At 38.4% G+C, this 22463-nt stretch overlaps 1 protein-coding gene across 1 annotated transcript in view; it reads left to right on the plus strand.

Annotated features, from left to right (window-relative positions):
- The window catches only part of ctnnbl1 (catenin, beta like 1), a 54569-nt gene extending 32310 nt beyond the window's left edge, over positions 1 to 22259 (plus strand). The window contains exons 13-16 of the mRNA XM_082145607.1: positions 2179 to 2259; positions 11720 to 11857; positions 11951 to 12023; positions 21855 to 22259. Of these exons, the coding sequence (XP_082001733.1) occupies positions 2179 to 2259; positions 11720 to 11857; positions 11951 to 12023; positions 21855 to 21943 (381 nt within the window). The 3' untranslated portion in view covers positions 21944 to 22259. The remainder of the gene's footprint in view (positions 1 to 2178; positions 2260 to 11719; positions 11858 to 11950; positions 12024 to 21854) is intronic.
- Positions 22260 to 22463: the final 204 nt, after the last annotated feature.

Here is a 22463-nt window from a genome sequence, read left to right on the forward strand (position 1 = left end):
CTGACGGTACGCCTTTTATTATCTTCTGCTTCTATATCCGGCAGAGAGCGCTTGAGGAGAGATGGCGGCAGATGGGCTTAATGCTGCCGTAAAGATTATACACGCTGAGCTACTTAAAGAAGTCCAATTCATCTAGAAACAAAACATTACCGTCTTGGCTAGACATGTCGGTTATTATGTTTGTTAATTGGCTATTATGAAAAAATACTACTTTAACTACTTTAGTTAACATGAACTGAGAATGAAAAATACTGCAGCATTTATTAATCATAATGTTAATTTAAACATTTACTAATGCATTTTTAAGGTCAAAAATTTTATGTTAATGCAGTGTGAACTAACATGAACATTTTTATTAGTCTATTAACAGTCTATTATTTATTTCTTTTTTTTTGATTTGTTGGTTTGTTCACCTTACTGTTGTTTTCATTTATTATTTTGTTTTTATTTTATTTGACGTTCTTTATTTCCTGCCATTTTGTTTTGTTTGCTCTTGTTGGTTGATTTTTGTTCATTCTTTCGTTTTTCTCTTTGTCCTTTTGTTTGTTCATTTGTTTATTCATTATTTGATTAATTCTTTCAGTCTATCATTTATTTTTCATGTTGTTAGTTTGTTCTCCCATTTTTGTTTTTTTTGTTAATTTGTTTTTCATTCATTCTTTTATTAAATCTTAAATTTTTTGTTGTTGGTTGGTTCACCCTTTTGCGTAGATTTTTTTGTTCGTTTTTTCATTTGTTCTTTATTTTCTGGTGTTTTGTTTGTTCACTCGTTTTCATTTATTCTGTAGTTTTTCTTCATTTGTTCTTTATTTGCTTGTTTTGCTTTGTTGGTTTGTTCACCCGTTTTCGTTTATTCTTTTTAGTTTTTTCATCTTTTCTTGATTTCATTGAGTTTTGTTTTGTTTTGTTCGTTTGATTTTTGTTCACTCTTGTTGGTTGGTTTTGCTCATACTTTCTCTTCTTTTTAACGTTAAAGGAACCGTATGTAAGAAATGTATTTCAATTAATCATAAAATGGCCCTGATATGTCACTAGACATTAAGAAATCATGTTTATTTCAAATACTTATATCACTGACAACAGTAGTCCGGCCAGGATATTGTCATTTAAAAGTGAAGTTGCAGCCCTCAACTGATGTTTATGTTGTCATGTTGTGTTTTGGCCTGAAGCTCCACCCTCCATCTATCTACCAATCACGAAGTCAGTAGTGTTTCAGCATCGGGGTTGCCAGCTCTGCTCTAGTTACCACAGCTTCAGCTACAAACGTGTCGGATAAAAAATGCCAGCCTATCTGGCAACCTGGAGTCAGGGGGGAGGGGGAGGGGATACACCGCTCTACAGTAATTTGAAAGTGATTGCAGTACCAGTTTTGGCCACAATCCTACATACAGTTCCTTTAATTTTTTTCAGCATTTTTAAGTTCTTTGTTTCCTTTTGTTTTGTTATCATGCTGTTTTGTTCGCAGGTTTTTTTCTTTCATTTTGGCTTTCCTTGTTTTGCCTATTAATTATATCAGTCTGTCATTTATTTCTTATTTGGTATGTTCACCTTTTTGTTTGTTTTTCCATTCGTTGGTCTTTTATTTCCATCAGTTTGGCTCTTTTCACTTGTTTTGTTCGCTTTCTCTCTTGCTTTCTCGTCGTTTCGGTCCGCCGTGCCTCAGTGTAATGTTTGATGCGTGTGTTGTCTGGACTCTCTCCGCTGTGTTCATGAGGTTCGCTTCATCTTGTGTTATACGTCTCCTTTAGTCTCTGCCGGGGGTCTCCATACATCACCTGGACGAACACGTGTGCTGTTATCGCTCAGCAGTCACTACACTTAAAATAACCCTCACAGTCCTGCTGGGCCCTGTTTCATCTCTCTGACAGGAGCAGTGCATTATTGGTAGTTTCACGAGCTCAAAGATTTCGGCCATATGGGCATCATGCCTCAGTTCTGTTTTCTGTCTTCAGATTGTCACAGTAATCGCTAGAAAGAGGATGACGAATGTCTCTTTTTGTTTTTAAACAACACAGCACCATTCGTCTTGTGTGGGATTTCGCCGCAGTTAAATATGAATATAATTTACATAACGTGAATTTGGGTCCTGAAGCACATCTCCTCTTGCCGTTGATGGTGTGTTCGTGTGGTGTTTCGGTGCATTTGTAACGTATGCTCACCCTCGCTCTCTTTCTGCAGGTTGACAGACTCATGGAGCTGCATTTTAAGTACCTGGAAGCCGTTCAGCTCGCAGACAAGAGGATCGAAGGAGAGAAGCACGTAAGATTCACACACACACGCACACACACATTCACGCTTGATTGGCAGTATCTCCTCTGCGAGGGCAGATCTGTGTGTGAAGATAAGAGCAGACCTACCAGAATCAAACGAGTGCAGGTCGACACGCTTCTCTGTTGGTTCGCTCGCCTTTAAAACCGAACGCTGTTAAACTTTTACACCGAGCAGTGATTGAGCACACATTCCCATCAGCCCTAGAGTCTGTGAAGTCGTAACTCAACAAACACCCAAACAAAAGCCTCATCATTGGGTTGGTCTTGCTCCATTAAAAATGCTACATCAGAAACAGCTTGTGTTGGCGTTAAAAGACTGATCCAAATACTACAAATATGTTCTCAGACCTTAAGACCATGATGCTGCATGTTTGTTAGTGGGCAGATAATGCAGTAACAGTCATAATTCGGCCCTCAAGTCAATGGAAATGCGAGAACCGGCGTCATTTTGTGGATCCTGGACAACTATAATGTTACCTTGTGATACTTCTATTATTTCTTCTTAATAATAATAATAATAATAATAAATAGTTTTTTTATTCATTAATATGCAGTAGTCATGTATGCATAAATATAACTACTGCATTAAAAATATATATTTATTTTATCAATATACATACACTGATGAGCCAAAATATTGAGCAGTCACAGGTGAAGTGAATATCGTTGATCATAAACAAGGCCACATATTAAAGTCCCCCCGTAGTCAATAATTTTATCCCTTAAAACTCATCTTTGATCACCAAAATAACATTTAAATGTTTTTTCCTTGAGAAAAAAATTCTTCATACCTTAAAATATCTTGAATGTAACTCGACACCCTTGCCTCATTTAGTATTCACGGTTCTATTAATATGCAAATGAGCCCCGCCTCCACTCACTCACTCAGCTCAGAGATCCACTGGTTGACGATCACACGTTGATCTGATTGGTTACAAGGTAGTTTGTGACGTCAGAAACACCAGCGATTTCAAAGCGTGTTTTTGAGACTGTCTTTGGTTCACTGCAGTTTTAAGGAGAAAATACTCAGCAATGCTGTCGACTTATGAATTTGCACATGATTTGACTAAAAGCATATTAAAACACCACATAGACACATAAACAACATTAAAAGCTGGATTTTCACCACAGGGGGACTTTAAAGTCTGGTTAGATGGTGAGCAAACAATCAGTTCTCGTTATCAACATGTTGAATGCAAGAGGAATGGACAGGAATTAAGATCTGAGTGACTTTGTGAAGGGCCACATTTTTATGGCAAGGCGACTGGTCAGAGACTCTGAAACTGCGAGGCTTGTGTCTCAGTGGTGAGAATTTACCAACACTTTCTGAAGAGGGCCAAACACAAACCGTCCAAGGCTCATCGATGTACAAGGGCAACAAAAGCAATCCCATCTGGTCTGAGGCAACAGAAGGTTTGCTGTGGCACAAGATACACAAAATCGTAATGATGGAAGGAATGTGTCGCAACTGCTGTGTTTGGAGCTGGAGACCAATCAGAGTGAATGTGGCCCTGGACCACAAAACCAGTCATATGGGTAATTTTTTGTTAATTGAGATTTATATATCTAAAAGCTGGGTAAATAAGCTTTCCATTGATGTATGGTTTGTTAGGATAGGACAATTATTGGTCGAGATACAACTATTCTGGAATCTGGAATATGAGGGTGCAAAAAAATTTAAACATTGCGAAAATCTCCTTTAAAGTTGTTCATTTATGTTCACGATTGTGTTGCATTCACTCACAAAAATAAATGTTTTATATATTTACGGTAGGAAATTTACCAGATATCTTCATGGAACATGATCTTTACTTAATATCCTCATGATTTTTGGCATAAAAGAAAAATCGATAATTTTGACCCATACAATGTATTGTTGGCTATTGCCACAAATATACCCGTGCGACATGTGACTGGTTTTGTGGTCCAGGGTCACACATGATGATCCCTGTCCACTGTCGAAAACGTCTACAATCGCAAGTGTCGCAATTGGACCTTGGAGAAGAAGAAGGAGGTTGTCTGGTCCAATGAGTCCCGTTTTCTTTTACAGTCAAACCAAAATGTATTCAGACACCTTCAACATTTCTCACATTATCACAGTTTATTCGCTATAGTTTAGAAAATCAAAATCAACTCAGTTGTTTTTTGTCCGTCCTTCTGTTAGACTCTCACTGATGAATTATGATGAATATCTGTCAGCTGTTAAATTTAACTACACAATTACATAATACCAGTTTAGCTCAAACAATCACCAAGCAATGCTTCATTTTGTTCAGTCTGTGTGTGAAAAGAGCATTAGCAATTAAAGAAAAAACACTTCAGCAAAACATGATCAGGTCAAAGAGTCTGAAGAATTTTTGGTCCCAAATTAGTATAAATGTTACTGGTAGTCGCTGTATGAAGAATATTGGGTATAATATGTCACAGTTTACTTTATATTGCTCTCCTCACTTACATAAATGAACTATAATGTCCTAGCTAGTAAAAAATAATATCTGGTGTCTGAATAATTTTTTGGTTTGACTGTACATCACGTGTACGTGTGCCGCGTTTACCTGGGCTAGTCATGCACAAGGACCACTGTTGGATGATGATGGGAATGTGATGTTCTGATGAAACCCAGTATCCGGTCACTCATGTGGGAAACCCAGTATCCGGTCACTCATGTGGGAAACCCAGTATCCAGTCACTCATGTGGATGTCAATTTGATGATAAACATTGGCTGCGTTTACACTTGCTATAAACATGCGATCAAGCAGATCGGATCATAAGCCAATCAGGACACGGTGCGTTTACACCTGTCCACATCAAGTGGCTTCTGTGTCTGGATAACAGATCAGATCTCGCATTCCCAAGAAAAAATTAAATAAAAAGGATGGCTCCGGTGCAAAGTCGACCTGAAGGGGTTTTCAGTCGGGGGACATTTCACAAATCTGACAAAATGAGGAGGATAAAGAGGCCGGAAGTGCTAATAATGTGGATAGATGCTGTAATGGAAACGGTACAGAGAAACATATGGGTCCGAGAACGTTGCCAGCTGTGGTGGGAAAAATGGGGGGTGTTGTGTGACGTCCACCTGTGAATGCAGACACGATGCTGGATTGCGTTTACATTACACTGAGATCCGATCACAATGTGTCCTCGACTACCTCCGAACCCGGACACGCTGATCGTGATCGGATAACATTCCCATCAGAAGCGAGTTTACACTGGTCTTTTCAGTGAGTATGTGGACAACATCCGGATACAGGTCGCATGTTAATGCCCAGTGTAAACGCAGCCATGTGTCAGGGACAGCCCTTCATGACAGTGGTGTTTCCTGGTGGAAGTTCAGGAATGGTTTAAGGAACATGATGGAGAGTTCAAGGTGTCCGAATTCCCCAGATCTCAGTCAAATTGAGCATCTTTAGGACCAACAAGTTCGATCCTCTGTGGCTCCACCTCGCAACCTACAGGACTCGAGGATCTGCAGCTGATGTCATGCTGCCAGAAACCACAGCACACCTTCAGGGAAACACAGAGGAACAACTGCATGTTAGGCTGGTGCTCATAGTGCTTATGGTTAAGCCAAAGCTTATGCAAAACGCTGAAACAAACCATGCTTTATCTCTTAGATTGAGTGGTTGTAATTTTTTTTTTTTAAAGTTACGATGTAGTTTGTGATATTTGTTGCATTGCAAACATTTGCATAATTCCAAATATGATGATATTGCATATCATTTTAAAATAATATATTATTATTAATAAATGAATGATACAGTATTATCATTATTACTATTAAGAAGAAAATGTAATAATATTAGTAATTTATACTTATCAACGTTTTTTTTTTTAAGTTGGCATTTAATTGGCATGTGGTCACAGGTGTGTGTGTGTGAAGGCTTTCTTCAGCCAGTGTTAATTAAAGTGGAGAAGATTAAAGGCAGATGTTAATTGATGATAATTGGCAGGTTGGGGTGATTAATCCACATTGTGTAACTGGCATGTGTGTTGTGTTAGTAGGTTAGGCTGTGCTGTGTGTGTGCATCTGGTGATTACACTGTGTGTGCGCGTGCGTTTGTGCGATTATACTGTGTGTGTGTGTTTGTGTGATTATACTGTGTGTGTGTGTGTGTGTGTGATTATACAGTTTGTGCGTGTGTGTGTTCGTGCATGCTTGTGTATGCGTTGTGTGTGTGTGCTGGAGGATATTGGCGTGTGTGTGGAGGATGTGAGCTGGGCGCTGATCAGGACTCCTGCGGCTCGTGTCTCATCCATCCTAATGTGTGTTTAAGACAGGCGTTCTGTTTTCAGGGTTGCTTGAGGTTGGGCTTTCTAAATATGCTTGAGAGATATCTTGAATTAAAAAAATACATATATCTTAAAAGTATTTTTTTTTATGTAAAAATGCAGAAAGTTTTGTGTGATGGGAAGGTTTAGCTGTCGGGTTAGTGTGTGTGTGTGTGTGAGTGAACGGTAGGTTTAGTGGTCGGGTTAGTGTGTGTGTGTGTGTGATGGGTAGGTTTAGGGGTCGGTTAGTGTGTGTGTGTTATGGCTAGGTTTGGGGGTCGGTTAGTGTGTGTGTGTGTGTGTGTGTGTGTGTGATGGGTAGGTTTAGGGGTCGGTTAGTGTGTGTGTGTGTGTGTGTGATGGGTAGGTTTAGGGGTCGGTTAGTGTGTGTGTGTGTGTGATGGGTAGGTTTAGGGGTCGGTTAGTGTGTGTGTGTGTGTGATGGGTAGGTTTAGGGGTCGGTTAGTGTGTGTGTGTGTGATGGGTAGGTTTAGGGGTCGGTTAGTGTGTGTGTGTGTGTGATGGGTAGGTTTAGGGGTCGGTTAGTGTGTGTGTGTGTGTGTGTGTGTGTGTGTGTGATGGGTAGGTTTAGGGGTCGGTTAGTGTGTGTGTGTGTGTGTGTGTGTGATGGGTAGGTTTAGGGGTCGGTTAGTGTGTGTGTGTGTGTGTGTGATGGGTAGGTTTAGGGGTCGGTTAGTGTGTGTGTGTGATGGGTAGGTTTAGGGGTCGGTTAGTGTGTGTGTGTGTGATGGGTAGGTTTAGGGGTCGGTTAGTGTGTGTGTGTGTGTGTGTGTGTGTGTGTGATGGGTAGGTTTAGGGGTCGGTTAGTGTGTGTGTGTGTGTGTGTGATGGGTAGGTTTAGGGGTCGGTTAGTGTGTGTGTGTGTGTGTGTGTGTGTGTGTGTGTGTGTGTGTGATGGGTAGGTTTAGGGGTCGGTTAGTGTGTGTGTGTGTGTGTGATGGGTAGGTTTAGGGGTCGGTTAGTGTGTGTGTGTGTGATGGGTAGGTTTAGGGGTCGGTTAGTGTGTGTGTGTGTGTGTGTGTGTGTGTGTGATGGGTAGGTTTAGGGGTCGGTTAGTGTGTGTGTGTGTGTGTGTGTGATGGGTAGGTTTAGGGGTCGGTTAGTGTGTGTGTGTGTGTGTGTGTGATGGGTAGGTTTAGGGGTCGGTTAGTGTGTGTGTGTGTGTGTGTGTGTGTGTGATGGGTAGGTTTAGGGGTCGGTTAGTGTGTGTGTGTGTGTGTGTGTGTGTGTGTGTGTGTGTGTGTGTGTGTGTGTGTGTGATGGGTAGGTTTAGGGGTCGGTTAGTGTGTGTGTGTGTGTGTGATGGGTAGGTTTAGGGGTCGGTTAGTGTGAGGGGACAGAATATACAGTTTGTACAGTATAAAAACATTATGCCTATGGAGAGTCCCCATTTAAGTAAACGTGAGTGCGTGTGAATGTTTTTGTGTGTGTGTGTGTGTGTGAGAGAGTGAGTGAGTGTATGTGTGCGTGTGAGTGTAAATGTGAATGTATGTGTGAGAGAGTGTGTGTGTGTGTTGTGGCGCAATCATATTTCGCTTAGCTCTAGTTTCAGGTCTTTGTACAGGTGTGTCAATTTAAAACCGTCTCGTGTGTTTGTGTGAGTTTGAGTGTGTGTGAGTGCACGTTTTTCCATCCACCTTATCTGCCTCTCCTCCTCTGCGTGTTCTTCAGGCCGATAAATCGTGTCTCAGAGGCAGTGACAGGAATACGAGCGTGGAAATGTCTGCTCTTGTTTCGCTCCCGTCGACTGAATGCACCAGCACTCCCTCCAGATGGATCCGCGCTCCCAGCTTTCTCCGAGTGCTATAAAACTATATCACCCATAGCAGAGCCCTTGTTTAAGAACGCCTCGGAGTGCTGTCAGCCAACCCGTCTCGCCTCCTTTTACTGCCTAATGACAGCTACAAATTCTCTCCGAATTGCATTTCCTAAACACAGACCCCCATAAAATCCCCTCCGCGTTCGGCCTGCGATCTCGTTTTACCGCAGCACTCTTTGGGAAATCTCGAAAGGATCCTCGGAGGAAGCGTTTGGCAGGGTGTGCTGGGATTAATTTGGTGTCGGCGTGTCCCGTGAGACTCAATCACAGGTCCCGGCGCTGCTTTGTTCTGCCTGTCATATTAACACCTGTGCCAGCCTGCAGTTCTCCAACATAAAGTGACTAAAAATCACTCCGTTTCCCGGAGGTGACGCCGCTTGTTATTTGCACTGATGTAATTGACTTGCCGAAGGCTTCACCTCTGTAACGAGACTCGAGTAACGAATGCGAAAGATCAAACTGTTCTGACATCCTAGTGATGATGAACATATATTATTTTTTGCACACTTTCAATCAGCCTGAAAATATGAACTAAAATCAACGTGTTCCTGGTCATATTTTGCTCAGTTCATTGGTGCACATTATTTTAAATAAAATGAATGTTTGCCTTTTTAATCTTTCCTTAAAATGTGATTAACTTGACCAATGTTCTGATCATTTACTCACCCCCACGTCATCCAAGATGTTCATGCGTTTCTTTCTTAAGTTGAAAATAAATTGTTTTTTGAGGAAAACATTCCAGTATTTTTCTCCATATAGTGACTTCAATGGGGTCCAAATGTGAGTTTCAGTGCAGCTTCAAAGTCTCTACATGATTCCAGCCAAGGAATAAGAGTCTTATCTAGACAAACCATCGATCATTTTCCTAACAAAAATAAACATTTATATACTTTTTAACCACAAATTGTCATCTTGCATTAGCCCTGCTCATTACGTAATCACGCTGAAAGGTAATGCGTGTTCCGGTTAAAAAAATGTAAGGAAGGGAGATAAACTCAAAATTGTCCGACATCGTTTTACCTTTTTATTTATTTATTTTATTTGTAAATGCCGTTTGACTTAGTCTTTGTACATTCGCTTTGTAAACACTAGGTCGGTACTTACGCCTACGTCACGCTTGACCTTTCAATGTGATTACGTAATGTGTGGCGCATCACAGCTAGTCCAAGACGAGCATTTGTGGTTAAAAAGTATACAAATGTTTTTTTTTTTATAAAATGAAAGATGGTTTGTCTAGATAAGACTCTTATTCCTCGGCTGGGATCGTGTCGAGCCTTTGAAGCTGCACTGATACTGACATTTGGACCTTCAACCCTTTGGACCCCATTGAAGTCCATTATATGGAGAAAAAAATCACAAATAATGATCGGTTTGAAAAGGAAACCCCTCCATTGAGCTGCTCTAAAAGAGGAACTTGGCTTTCATCCTCATGTCTGGCTCAAAAATCCTATTTTTTAATGGATAAAATCACATCCTGTTCTTAGAATTGCACTGAAAGCATCTATATTTCTTGCAGAACATCTGAATGGTGTTGGCCGATCTAGTTCTTTCAGAAAGCCTCTCTCGACGACATGAGCCTGTTTTCAGCAACCCGTGACCACTGTGCACTTCAGTTCTCGCCAGCCTGCTGTTTCTGCAGCGTTCCCAGTGTTCACAAGCCTCTCTGTTCATGTGCTTGCCAGTGTTTTATGCTGGAAAAGATTTGAATCCCCTGGAGAGAGGCCAGTGTCAATCGCCACAATTACGCTATTCAACAAATGCCAAATGTCTTCGTCCCTTTAGATTCGGCTGCAGGTGCTGAGAAGCAGAAATCTGTGAAAAAGCAGCCTTTTAAACTGATCTGAGATCAGCTCCAACCTTTTCTAACAGGAGGAGAACATGCATGGAGCTGCATGGCAATACACATCACTGCATGTGATCTTCTTGCAAATCAATATGCATTTATTTATTATGAGTCTACTGGTCATCATTTTCCTCTATTAGGGCTGCACGATATTGGAGAAAACTGATATTGCGATATTTAGTTTTTCTGCAATATATATTGCGATATGAAAAGATACAGGAATTTTCAACTGATTTATAGAATAGCTACATTTGGAAACAATTAATCATTCTAGAGTGAGTAGGATGATTTATTTTTGGCGGAAGAGCATCTGCATGATAAATTAAAAAATATTTTATTCTTAGTTTTTTGTTTTTGTTTTTTGTGCCAAATCCTTGTAAAAGTTGAACGATTTGGGAAAAACTTGAAAAATGCGAGTGTTCACCATTGGGTTTGCTTTTTCCTAGAAGCAAATCAAACCTCTTTCAGAAACCATAAAGTTGAACGGATTTAAGAAAACAACAACTTTCCACTTGAGTTTTCATAAGCCGCATTCCCAGTTTTTTCACCTTTTCATTGACTATAAAATAACAACAATATTTTATTGTGAATCAATTCAAATTCAATTCAATTCAAATTTCTTTATTCAGTCATGATGTTATTACAGACACAATAATAATCACATCAACAACAAAATAATAACATTCAAAACTGAATAGGAGCATGAGGAAGACCTAGTCTTATCATTTCATGCCCCTTTTTTTAATAATCTGAGCTAACACAAAACAGATGGCTCGCCGTGTTTTTTTTGTTTTTGTTTTTTTGTTTTTTTTGTCAAAATACAATATTATATTCACATCTTAACAATTTCGAATTTGTCAAACATTAGTTCTTATACTTCACTGCCTTCATATTTTCTAAGTACATTTTTTTTATACATTTTATTAAATTGAACAATCGAGTTACAATCATGTTTAATAAAAAATATAAACCACCTTCAACATATATATTCTAATAATACTATTTCTTCATTTTCCACCGGTAAGCCATCAAGCATTTATTTTGACGGGTTGCAAGCAAATTAAAATATGCGCTGCTGTGATTTTTTTATTATTATTATTATTATTAATAAAAAAAGAAATCAAATAAATATATTGTAATACTATTGTTCTGTAATATAAAAAATCAAGTAATAAAAATACTACTTATATTTACTTTTTTAATTTATTCTTTTTTTAATTATTTATTTTCTTTTTTTCTTAATATATTATTTTGTTAAACCATCAAACTTTTATTTTGACGGGTTGCTGCCAATAAAAATATGCGCTGCCAGTTTCAGAATGCACTGTTCATTTACACACATGCAGTCTGAAACCGCTTCACTCTGAAACCAATAGCACATATATTTATTTAGTCAAATCACAGCCTGCATGATTTGACAATTGCACTAAGAAATAACACAATATCAATTAATTTTCATATATTGTGCAGCCGTAACCTCTGTTTGTGCTGCTCAGGATATGGTGCGGCGTGGCGAGATCATCGATGACGTGATGGACGACGAGTTTTACCTGCGCAGGCTCGACGCTGGACTCTTCGTTCTTCAGCTCATCTGTTATATCATGGTGGAGATGTGCAGTGCTGGCGTTCCTCAGGTGCGTCACACACACACAACCCTCGTCACACAGGCATCGTTTCAGGTGTAACTAAAGCTGAACGTGTTTAATTCTGCGTGTCTTCTCTTCCAGTTACAGCAGAGAGTCCATCAGATCCTCAATCTCAGGGGAGGATCCGTCAAAATAGTTCGTCATATAATGAGAGGTAAGATTATACAATATATTGTGAGCTTTTCAAATGCATATCAACATCTGAAGAGAAATTATGTTTTGCATAAATAATATGAAGGCTATTTTATGACCATGACTATGATTTTTTTTGCACTGTGACATAAATCTGCTTATTTCTGAGATCCGCGCAATCTCATTTTATGTAAGCTTGCTTATTTAAAGTCCCCATGAAATCAAAATTTGTTTAACGTGCTCCAAAACAATGACAAAATTCACATTTAGAAGATATTAAGCGTTCAAAACGTAGTCTCTCACTTATTCCAATATGGATCAATGACATCACTCTGCACTTCAGCCTCTCATCAGATTTTCTATCCAATCAAATGCTCTCTAGAATCTGAAGCTCCGCCCCTACACTATAAATAGACGCTGAAGCTACACCGCACACTTTCATGTGCCTTCAGCCTTCATCAGGGTGTGGGTAGCAAACACACTCCGGGTCCTTTTAAACAACAGTTAGTTAGTCATGTGACAGTCACCTGGTTACGTAATATACAGTAGTCAATATTTCAAGTGGATCAAAAAAGTTCATCAAAGTTGTCCTAAGACAAGAACGGGTATTGTTCAAAATGAATGTATAACTTTGATGAAAGGTTTTGATCCACTTCAAATGTTGACTTCTGTAGAATATTCCCAATAGAGAAGACATGGCTCACCAAAACATAATTAAACCCAACATATGTTCCAAAAAAAAAAAAAAGATATAATATAACAATGCACTTAAGTGTATCAAATCAGAATCAACAATGTATTCCAATAACATAATTCTACAAAAAAACAAACACATTTCTTCTAGAATGATCATTTTTATCAAGCTCGGTTATTTAAGTTCAGTCATTTCACTTAAATGACAATTAATAGGTAATCTTCATTGCCATTTAAGTGCAATTACTGAACTTAAATATACGAGCTTCATAAAAATGATCATTCTAGAAGAAAATTTCAGATTGCACTTAGAGGCTTTTGCATCTGAACTCTTCATATATATGTATATATACAGTACAGGCCAAAAGTTTGGAAACATTACTATTTTTAATGTTTTTGAAAGAAGTTTGTTCTGCTCATCAAGCCTGCATTTATTTGATCAAAAATACAGAAAAAAAAAAAAGAAGTAATATTGTGATATATTACAATTTAAAATAATTGATTTTCAATACTTTAAATGATCATTTATTTCTGTGAAGCAAAGCTGAATTTTCAGGATAATTACTCCAGTCTTTCACATGATCCTTTAGAAATCATTCTAATATGATGATTCATTATCAAAGTTGGAAACAGTTCTGCTGCTTAATATTTTTTCATAACCTGTGATACTTTTTTAGGATACTTTGATGAATAAAAAATAAAAAAAGAAGCAAATGTTTTAAAAATAGAAATCTTTTGTGACAACAATATACACTACTGGTCAGTCATTTGGGGGTCAGTAATTTTTTTCTTTCTTTTTTTGAAATAAATCAATACTTTTATTCAGCAAGGATGTGTTAAATTGATCAAAAGTGATAGTAAAGAAGATTTATATTATTAGAAAGTATTTTTTTATGTTGAATAAATGCAGTTCTTTTTAACCTTTTATTCATCAGATATATTAGGCAGCAGAACTGTGTCCAACACTCATAATAAATCAGAATATTAGAATGATTTCTAGAGGATCATGTGATAGACTGGATGTCACATGTGACACTGAAGACTGGAGTAATGATCCTGAAAATTCAGCTTTGCATCACAGAAATAAATTATTTTTTAAAGTATATTCAAATAGAAAACTATTATTTTAAGTTGTAATGATATTTCACAATATTACTGTTTTTTTTCTGTATTTTTTTATCAAATAAATGCAGCCTTGATGAGCATTAGAGACTTCTTTCAAAAATATAAAAAAACGTAATGTTTCCAAACTTTTGACCTGTACTGTATATATATGTATGTATGTGTATATAAATACAAGTACAACATTACATAAGATATCAATGAAATGACCGATTTATGACTTTGGTCATTATATTAGGCCTCTCAAACCTTTAGCACTCAGTGTTTTCAGATTCGGTTCACTAGTCCGGTCTCTGTAGAAGTGTAACAGTATCAGGTGGATCGTGTGAAGCCGGTGAAGAACACACTTCCGCAGGCGATCAGCACATTCCCTGTTGCTAAAGCAAAAGGTTTGCTGTGCGCTGCAGTGCTCCTCGCTAGCGGCGTATTTCACTCGCACTTCCATCCACTCACTCTCTCTCTCTCGAGCGATATTACTTGTTCGGCTTCGCCCACTCTTCAGCCCACAGCACCTTGATTAAGTCTTGACAGCTTTCTCTCTCTCTCTCTCTCTCTCCCTCCCTCTTTTTTAACCACTACTCTTTCATACTTCATCCAGTTTTTCTCTCGGAAAGAACCCAACTCTTCTTTGATTTTGTTTTTATCAAAGTATAGCGAACATTGTGTCTGGAGGTAATTCTGTGATGTCGTGTTTCATCCGAATGATGAGGATTTGCGATATTAAAAATTAGCAGCAATGCATTTTTTATTTTGCCATTAAGTTTCCTGATCCTTTTTTTTTTCTTTCTTTTTTTCTTGCAACTTGCAAGTATAAGAGTGTTAAGATGTAAAGGACTTAGTGGTGGAAGTAGTTGTAAAGTCTGATTTTAAAGGAGCTGTATGTAAGAAATGTATTTCAATTAATCATAAAATGGCCCTGATATGTCACTAGACATTAAGAAATCATGTTCATTTCAAATACTTATATCACTGACAACAGTAGTCCGGCCAGGATATTGTCATTTAAAAGTGAAGTTGCAGCCCTCAACTGATGTTGATGTTGTCATGTTGTGTTTTGGCCTGAAGCTCCACCCTCCACCTATCTACCAATCACGAAGTCAGTAGTGTTTCGGCATCGGGGTTGCCAGCTCTGCTCTAGTTACCACAGCTACACGCAGCCTACGTTCCTGCTGGATCCTGCAGCCTATCTGGCAACCTCAAGTCAGGGGGGAGGGGGAGGGGATACACCGCTCTACAGTAATTTGAAAGTGATTGTAGTTCCAGTTTTGGCCACAATCTTACATACGGTTCCTTTAATTTGCATGAATCAGTTCTGAAATCATTTCAGTTAATCGAATTGAAACTCTGGTTCAACGATTCACTCGTTATCACTCTAAAATACACTTCCCATGTGATTTTCTATGTATTATAATGTGTTAGAAACAAAACAAACAAACACACACACACACACACACACATGCATATTTGAGATATTTTCCCCCTAATTAGATTTTTATTTTAATTTTTTTAGAAAATGTTCCTATGCTAATTGAAATGATAGTTTTACATGCGTGTAAATGAAACTGACAGCAGCTTATTGAATGATTCATTCAAGAATGAAGCTTTGTGAATGAGTCATTGAATCATCGACTCACCCGATTCATTCAAAAATGCTGAATCATTCAGTAAAGAAAAAACTACTGAGTCAGAAACAGATCTTTGTTTGGAACTTTTTCTGTTGGTGAAATTGAGCAAAAACAGTCAATATTTTGGGTCTAAAACTTTGCAACAATGCATTTTTATTTGCCGTTTATGTTTCCCGATCCTTTTCCAGAGTGTGTCAATGAATTGATTTGAATCGCTGGTTCAAAGATTCACTCATCAGTCTAAAACACAATTGCCATGTATTTTTCATGTATTAAATTATGTTAGAAACAAAAACGCATACATATGACTTTTGTTTAAGAAGGGTTTCTTTACCCACTGCTTATTGGAAAGCACAAGACCTTTCTTTGTGCTCTTGTTAAATTGTGCACTTCCTCCTCGGCGTGAACATTAATGATTCATCATAGAGAGCGCGTTCCCACCTGAACTCTGCTTTAGCTGGTGACGGAGATGAAAACTGCCGGCGGTAATGGTCAAGAACGCACCCTCCCTGTTCAAAGGCACAAGCGTTGCTCTTTAGAAAGCTGCTATTAATGTGAGCTAATGGTGTCTCTGCTAGAAGTGGTTCATGCGAGTCGTTTAACTAAATCTCCATCCCCATTTAACTGTCCGTTCACTGCAGATTCTCCAAACTCTGCTGTGTTTTACAAGCTACGTATTTTAATCCAAATGTATTGAAATTGGAAATGCGTATTATTTTGGTGGATATATGTAGTGGTCATATTTAGTTTTTTTTGGGTGTATGTCTGATTAGGATGATGATATAATTGAATTTTTTTTATTTTAACAAATGTCACTTTAAAGGGGTGGTTATAATGCACTTTTCACAAGATGTAAAATAAGTCTCTGATGTCCCCAGAGTGTGTGTGAAGTTTTAACAGATATTTTTATATAGCATGTTAAAGTTGTCACTTTCTGAGGGTGAGCAAAAATGCAGTTTTGTGTGTGTTCCTTTAAATGCAAATGAGCTGCTGCTCCCGGCACAGGGGGCGGAGCTTCAACAGCTTGCACTCACACAGACATGCACTGAAAATTTCAAAAACTTTTAGCCTTTTATGTTCAAACCGGATTCAGACAAAGATGGAGAGACTCGAGAAGAAGTGACAACATGTAGACAACATTTCTGAATGGTTAGTTGATGAATTTATGCAGCTGATGTGTAGTTATCTTCTAGTCATTGATTAGCATATTCTGTCTTGATAATCTATAAATCGTGTTCAGGGGGCGGGTTTATGTAAATTTTAGGGTTAGTGATGTCACTAACCCGGGAGGAATGTGGTGTAGTCTCTACCAGACGTTTGTTGTAGTCCTTAAAAAGCGATTTCTTTAAAAGCAAATATCTCCCTTTGCTTTGAACTTTGAGCGTCGTAACTTTGCAGATGTTGTTTATGCTCAAACAGCAACATTACACACTAACTAAAGTTAGAAAAGTGAAATCATATTCAACCACCCCTTTAAAGTTTGATTTAGAACGGTATTTTTTTTTGTATATTTTATTTTACAATTGATTTATATTTTACAGAAAAACATATTTTCAAAGTGGTCAAATGTATTTGTCTGATTTGGACAATCAATCTATGAAACTTTTCGAAAGCCCTTAGTTTTCCATCTTCACTGCTGTAAATTTAAACCGTTTGATGCTTTAGATTTTTTCCCCAGTACACCTGATTGAAATCTCAAACCCACTGGAAGCCTTTGTTGGCATTTGTCACGGTTTGTGGTGTCCTTCAGACTCGTGACGGGTTTAATCCGAGCCGCAGGTCTGGAACAGTCTCAGCTGCTGGAGGAGTGTGTGTGAGCGTGTGTGAGTGTGTGTGAGCGTGTCCCAGCAGCTGGTGTGGGCGATCTCTGCTGAGAAATTGAAGATTTCACCTGCCCTCTGTAGCAGCTGTGCCCGTGTCAGAGCCGTGCCCGTGTCCTGGGCATCGCGCCCGCAGGTCTCTCAGTTCTGCAAATGTGCTTACACCGTATTAAAGGCAATCACGGGGAAAATGAAAACAAATGTTACATGAGGAATCAGACAGGTTGCGTTTGCTCTGCGGTTTAACTGTTATTGCCGTTTGTTTACTGGTTTGACTGATGGAAATGTTCCATTTCATTTTCTGCACCATGGGAAAATAGTGCAAATCTGTCGTTCTGTCTGTCATCCAACCATCCATAGATCGTTCTGTCTATCCATCTATCCATCTATCTATCTATCTATCTATCTATCTATCTATCTATCTATCTATCTATCTATCTATCTATCTATCTTTTATCTATTTATCCTTCTATCTATGTATCCATCCATCCATCCATCCATCCATCCATCCATCCATCCATCCATCCATCCATCCATCCATCCATCCATCCATCCATCCATCCATCCATCCATCCATCCATCCATCCATCCATCCATCCATCCATCCATCCATCCATCCATCCATCCATCCATCCATCCATCCATCCATCCATCCATCCATCCATCCATCCGTTATCTATCTATCCTTCGATCTATCTATAGTTCTATATATCCTATCTATAGTTCTATCTATAGTTCTATATATCCTATCTATCTATCTATCTATCTATCTATCTATCTATCTATCTATCTATCTATCTATCGTTCTATTGTTCTATCTATCTATCCTTCTATTGTTCTATCTATCTTTCTATCTATCTATCTATCTATCTAAAAATCTATCTATCACTGTGTGCATTAGCAAAAAAAAATAAAAGTGTAATTATTTTTAAAAAACTTTGTTCTGTGTAAGATTTGAGCCAAAGCCGCAGCATTTCTATCATTGTTGTCAGGTGTTATTGGTAATTTAGAGTTATAGTTTCAGCTAATTGCCTGTTTCCCAGATAGAAAACCGCTTCTATGCAGGAAATCACTGGCGAAACCAGGTTTATCTGCTGTGTTTGACTGCAGAAACTCTGAAATGAAAACGCCTACAGAAGCCTCGACACACTCCAAGGCCACGTTTGAGTCACAGGGAGTGTGTCATTGTGTTGCGCGCGTGACCTTGCGTGTGTGTGCACTGGTATCAGTGGGAAGCTCCTCTGCAGTGGGATGAAGTTTCCAGCATCTCACAGCTCATAATGGATAATCCTCTCAGATCATCCGGCATGCAGACTCCTCAATCCTCCCTCTGTGTTTTTCCAGCCACTTTCTCCAGCCCTCGGGCTTCTGTTTTAATGTGCCACTTAGCTTCTTTTTTTTCTTATTGCTTTATTTATTTATTTAGTGCTGGGTTTGATCCTCTGTCCCAGGGCTTGAGCAGGGCTTAGAAACTAATCCGAGAGCATGTCTACCTTTACACGCTTGCCGCTTGTGGTGTACACTTCTCAAAAACCCTCTGTCGAAGTCGGCATGAAATCAAAATGGACCCTATTTCCTTTCTTGATGCACATTCCTGGTCTTATTGTGAACGATTGATCAATGCTGGTTATTTTAAAAATAGGCGTTCCTATAGCCAAGGTCATTGGTTTGATTCTTAGCAAATGCAAGAACTTACAAAATATAAACTGTGCCTTCAATGCAATTCAAGTTGCTTTGGATAAAAGCTTCTGGCAAATGCATAAACGTAAATGCTAATGCAAAAGTGCAATTGTAAATCATCTTTAAACAGCGGCCATTATATATATTTTGAACATTTTCAAGTTTCTTTGGTGTGTAATGTGAGTTTCGGTTCATTTGTGTGACGCGCTCCAGTTCAAGAAAACCAATACGGCAGAAAGAGCTTCTTGTTGGTTTTTCTTATTTTTCCAAATTTACAACGTTTTGTTGTTATTGTGAGAGCATGTCTACCTTTACACGCTTGCTGCTTGTGGTGTTCTCAAGAACCCTCTGTTGAAGTTGGCATGAAATCAAAATGGACCCTATTTCCTTTCTTAATGCACATTCCTGGTCTTATTGTGAACGATTTATCAATGCTGGTTATTTTAAATATAGGCGTTCCTATAGCTCAAATTGTAGAGGTTGTCGTCTAGGTCATTGGTTTGATTCTCAGCAAATTCAAGAACTTACAAAATGTAAACTGTACCTTCAATGCAATGCAAGTTGCTTTGGATAAAAGCATCTGTAAAGCATCATAAACGTAAATGCTAATGGAAAAGTGCCATAATAAATAATCTTTAAACAGCGCCCATTATGCTTTTTAACATTTTCAAGGTTCTTTAGTGTGTAATGTTTAGGTCTACCTCCGCTGAGTTTCGGTTCATTGTTCTTGAAAACCAAGATGGCAGAAAGTGCTTCTTGTTTGTTTTTATTTATTTTACAAATGCACAACGTTTCGTTTTTATTGTGAGTTTGCACAAATTAAAATAGTTTCGAATGAGGTATTACTCTTATCGGCATGACTAAAATGACGGAGTATTTTAAGTTGTTTCCGCTGTTATCAGGAAAAAAAGTGATCGCGCCGGCGCCTCCATGTCATGCAGTAAACGGAAACGCTTTAGCTTCCACACTCCGCACAAACACTTGGATATGCGCCTTATAATAGCGCACATTTATCTAGGTTAACGTTAGAGAGAGAGAGGCAAAGTGGCTACTACTTGCATGTTTCAAATGTTAAGCCATATTTAAGGTGTCCAATTCTGGAATCGAATACTTGAGGTCAGGAATTGGATACTTTTTATAACATTTAAATTTTGATTCCTTTGTGAGCATTTCAATACGACTTTAATCCATTCAAGCATGAGACGACTCCAAAACGTGCGCACAGAAAAAGTGATTTTAAACCATTCAAGCGCGACTCGACTGAAAGCATGTGTAACTATATTGTGCAGCTCTTAAAGTGACAGCAGCCTAATATTCCTGCTGCCGTCTCTATAATAACACTGATCAAACAACAACAGACAAAGAGAAAATTCACTCGTTTTACACTGAACAACTTTTGTAATTATATTTGTAATGTATTTTATTTATAAAGTGCAGTGTTATTTTACATTTCATTACAGTTTCTGTACCCGAATAACTGAAAATCTTAAAACACTGTTTATTTCAATCGTTTCTTTGTTCACTTGTCTATTTGTTGCAATTAGCTAATTTTTTATTTGTTGTGTTTTACATATCTTTAATAATGCTTAATTTATATTAGTAATTATAGGCTTATAGTTTTTTTCTCTTTTTTTTGGAATTGAAATTAGAAATAGATGAGAATCCGAATCGATAAGCAGAATTGAAATCGGAATCGTTAATATTCAAATGATACCCAACCCTAATTGTAGTCTTGAGTTTTCTTCCAGGAACGAACACGTCACAATATTCCTCATTTAAATAATTAATATGCAGAATAAAGGGGCGGGGCCTGGTTGAGTTAGTTAGTAGTGTGTTGAAACTATGGTAAAGGGCGGGACATTTCCCAAACACACTCGAAGAGCTTGACCAATCACAACACACTGCTTCAGCCGACCAATCAGAGCACAGTGTGCTTTTCAGAAGGAGGGGCTTCATAGAGACAGGAACTAAACAGAGCGTTACTGACAGACTGGGAAGAGAGGAGCAACAATGGAGAATATGAGGAAAATAATGAACAATCATGCAGGAAAACCTGTTCTAGTAGAGCATCAAGATATAGATCCTTTTTAAAGAAATTGTTGTCCGACAAATGACAATTAACACTTTTTTTTTTTTACTCGCCCTCATTTAGTTGCTTACCTGTATGCTCTTATTTTTTGTGTTGAAGAAACAGTGAAAGAACAGAAACAACAGACTGAAATTCAAGTCGTTTTTCATTGACGACCGTCAAACCTGGCTTTTTTGAGTCTAAATACAGATGCTAATGCCATTTCAGAGCTTTAGTGGAGGAGAACAATAAGGTCTCTTAAGCTCAGTCGAGGAGTGTTGTAAGTGTCCTCACTGCGCACATAAAAGTCTCGTTCTAAGCATATGCTGCCTTTATCGTAACGTCTGTAGCCCTATGATTTCTTGGGCAGCGTTCCAGCTCTCTGCAGGTTACAAGAAACCGGAGTGTCCCGAAATAGCTGGACCTCAATCAAAACGGCAGATTTGATCTGACTGAAGGACACGCTCTCAAAGGCACACATCAGACGGCCACGGATCTTAAAGCTATTTGCCCGTTTAAGAACGGTACTTCTTAAATCCCAGTACCTCAAACCCCAAACTTGCAGACTGAAGCCTAGTCTTTTTTCCCTCCATAGCTCATGCATGACGAAGGAGGTCTGAAAATAAACTCTGGTGGGCTGTCAAGTGATGTGTGACAAATTTTGTAAAAAAATACTTTCAAGGATACAAATTCTCACTTAGATTTTTTTTGTGATTAAAGTATGCAGCCTCTCCGTTGAGACGGCGTTAGCGAGGGTTTCTTGGCAGGGATGTACACTGGTGTACATGAAATTCATCCAAATTACTAAACATCCTGTTTCTTTTTTCCTCTCTTTTTTCCCCCAGAATATGCAGAAAATATTGGCGACGGCAAGAGCGAGGAGTTTAAGGAAAGTGAGCAGAAGAGGATTATGGAACTACTTGAGACTTTCTAAAAATCCGGCTGGAACTCGATGTGTTTTTTTTGTAGCATTTTTCCGTGTACTGGTTGACGACTATGTGATGCTATGTGGATTTTAACTTTCATCGTCATCCTGTCCTGACTTCTTTAAAGAAGCTGAGAAGGAAAAATCTGATTTTTAACATTTGCCGGGCTGATTGTATCCCGACAGATTGGATATTGCTATTGTATTTGTTGATATCTGACACTTTTTGTTTGTTTATAGTTGTTTCCTTTTTTCTTTTTTAAAGGATGGATATTTTGTGTCAGAACAACTTAAACTTTCTTGTAATAAAAGTTTGTGCTTTGGTTTCTTGGTGATGTTTCCTTTGCTAGATTTCATACATCACCTTCCACAAGACTTAATGACTCATCGGACCAGTTCAGGCAGGGAGCAACTCTGGTGCTGTAACATCATTTAGGAAAATGTAATGTTTATGACTCTTTTCTCCACTCCAGCGCTCCTGCGGTAAGCTAATTAAGCGAAGAATTCTATGTTTTCAGTCTTTTGTTTA

This window comes from Leuciscus leuciscus (genome assembly GCF_965113295.1).
Source record: "Leuciscus leuciscus genome assembly, chromosome: 18".
NCBI classification, from domain to species: Eukaryota; Metazoa; Chordata; class Actinopteri; order Cypriniformes; family Leuciscidae; genus Leuciscus; species Leuciscus leuciscus.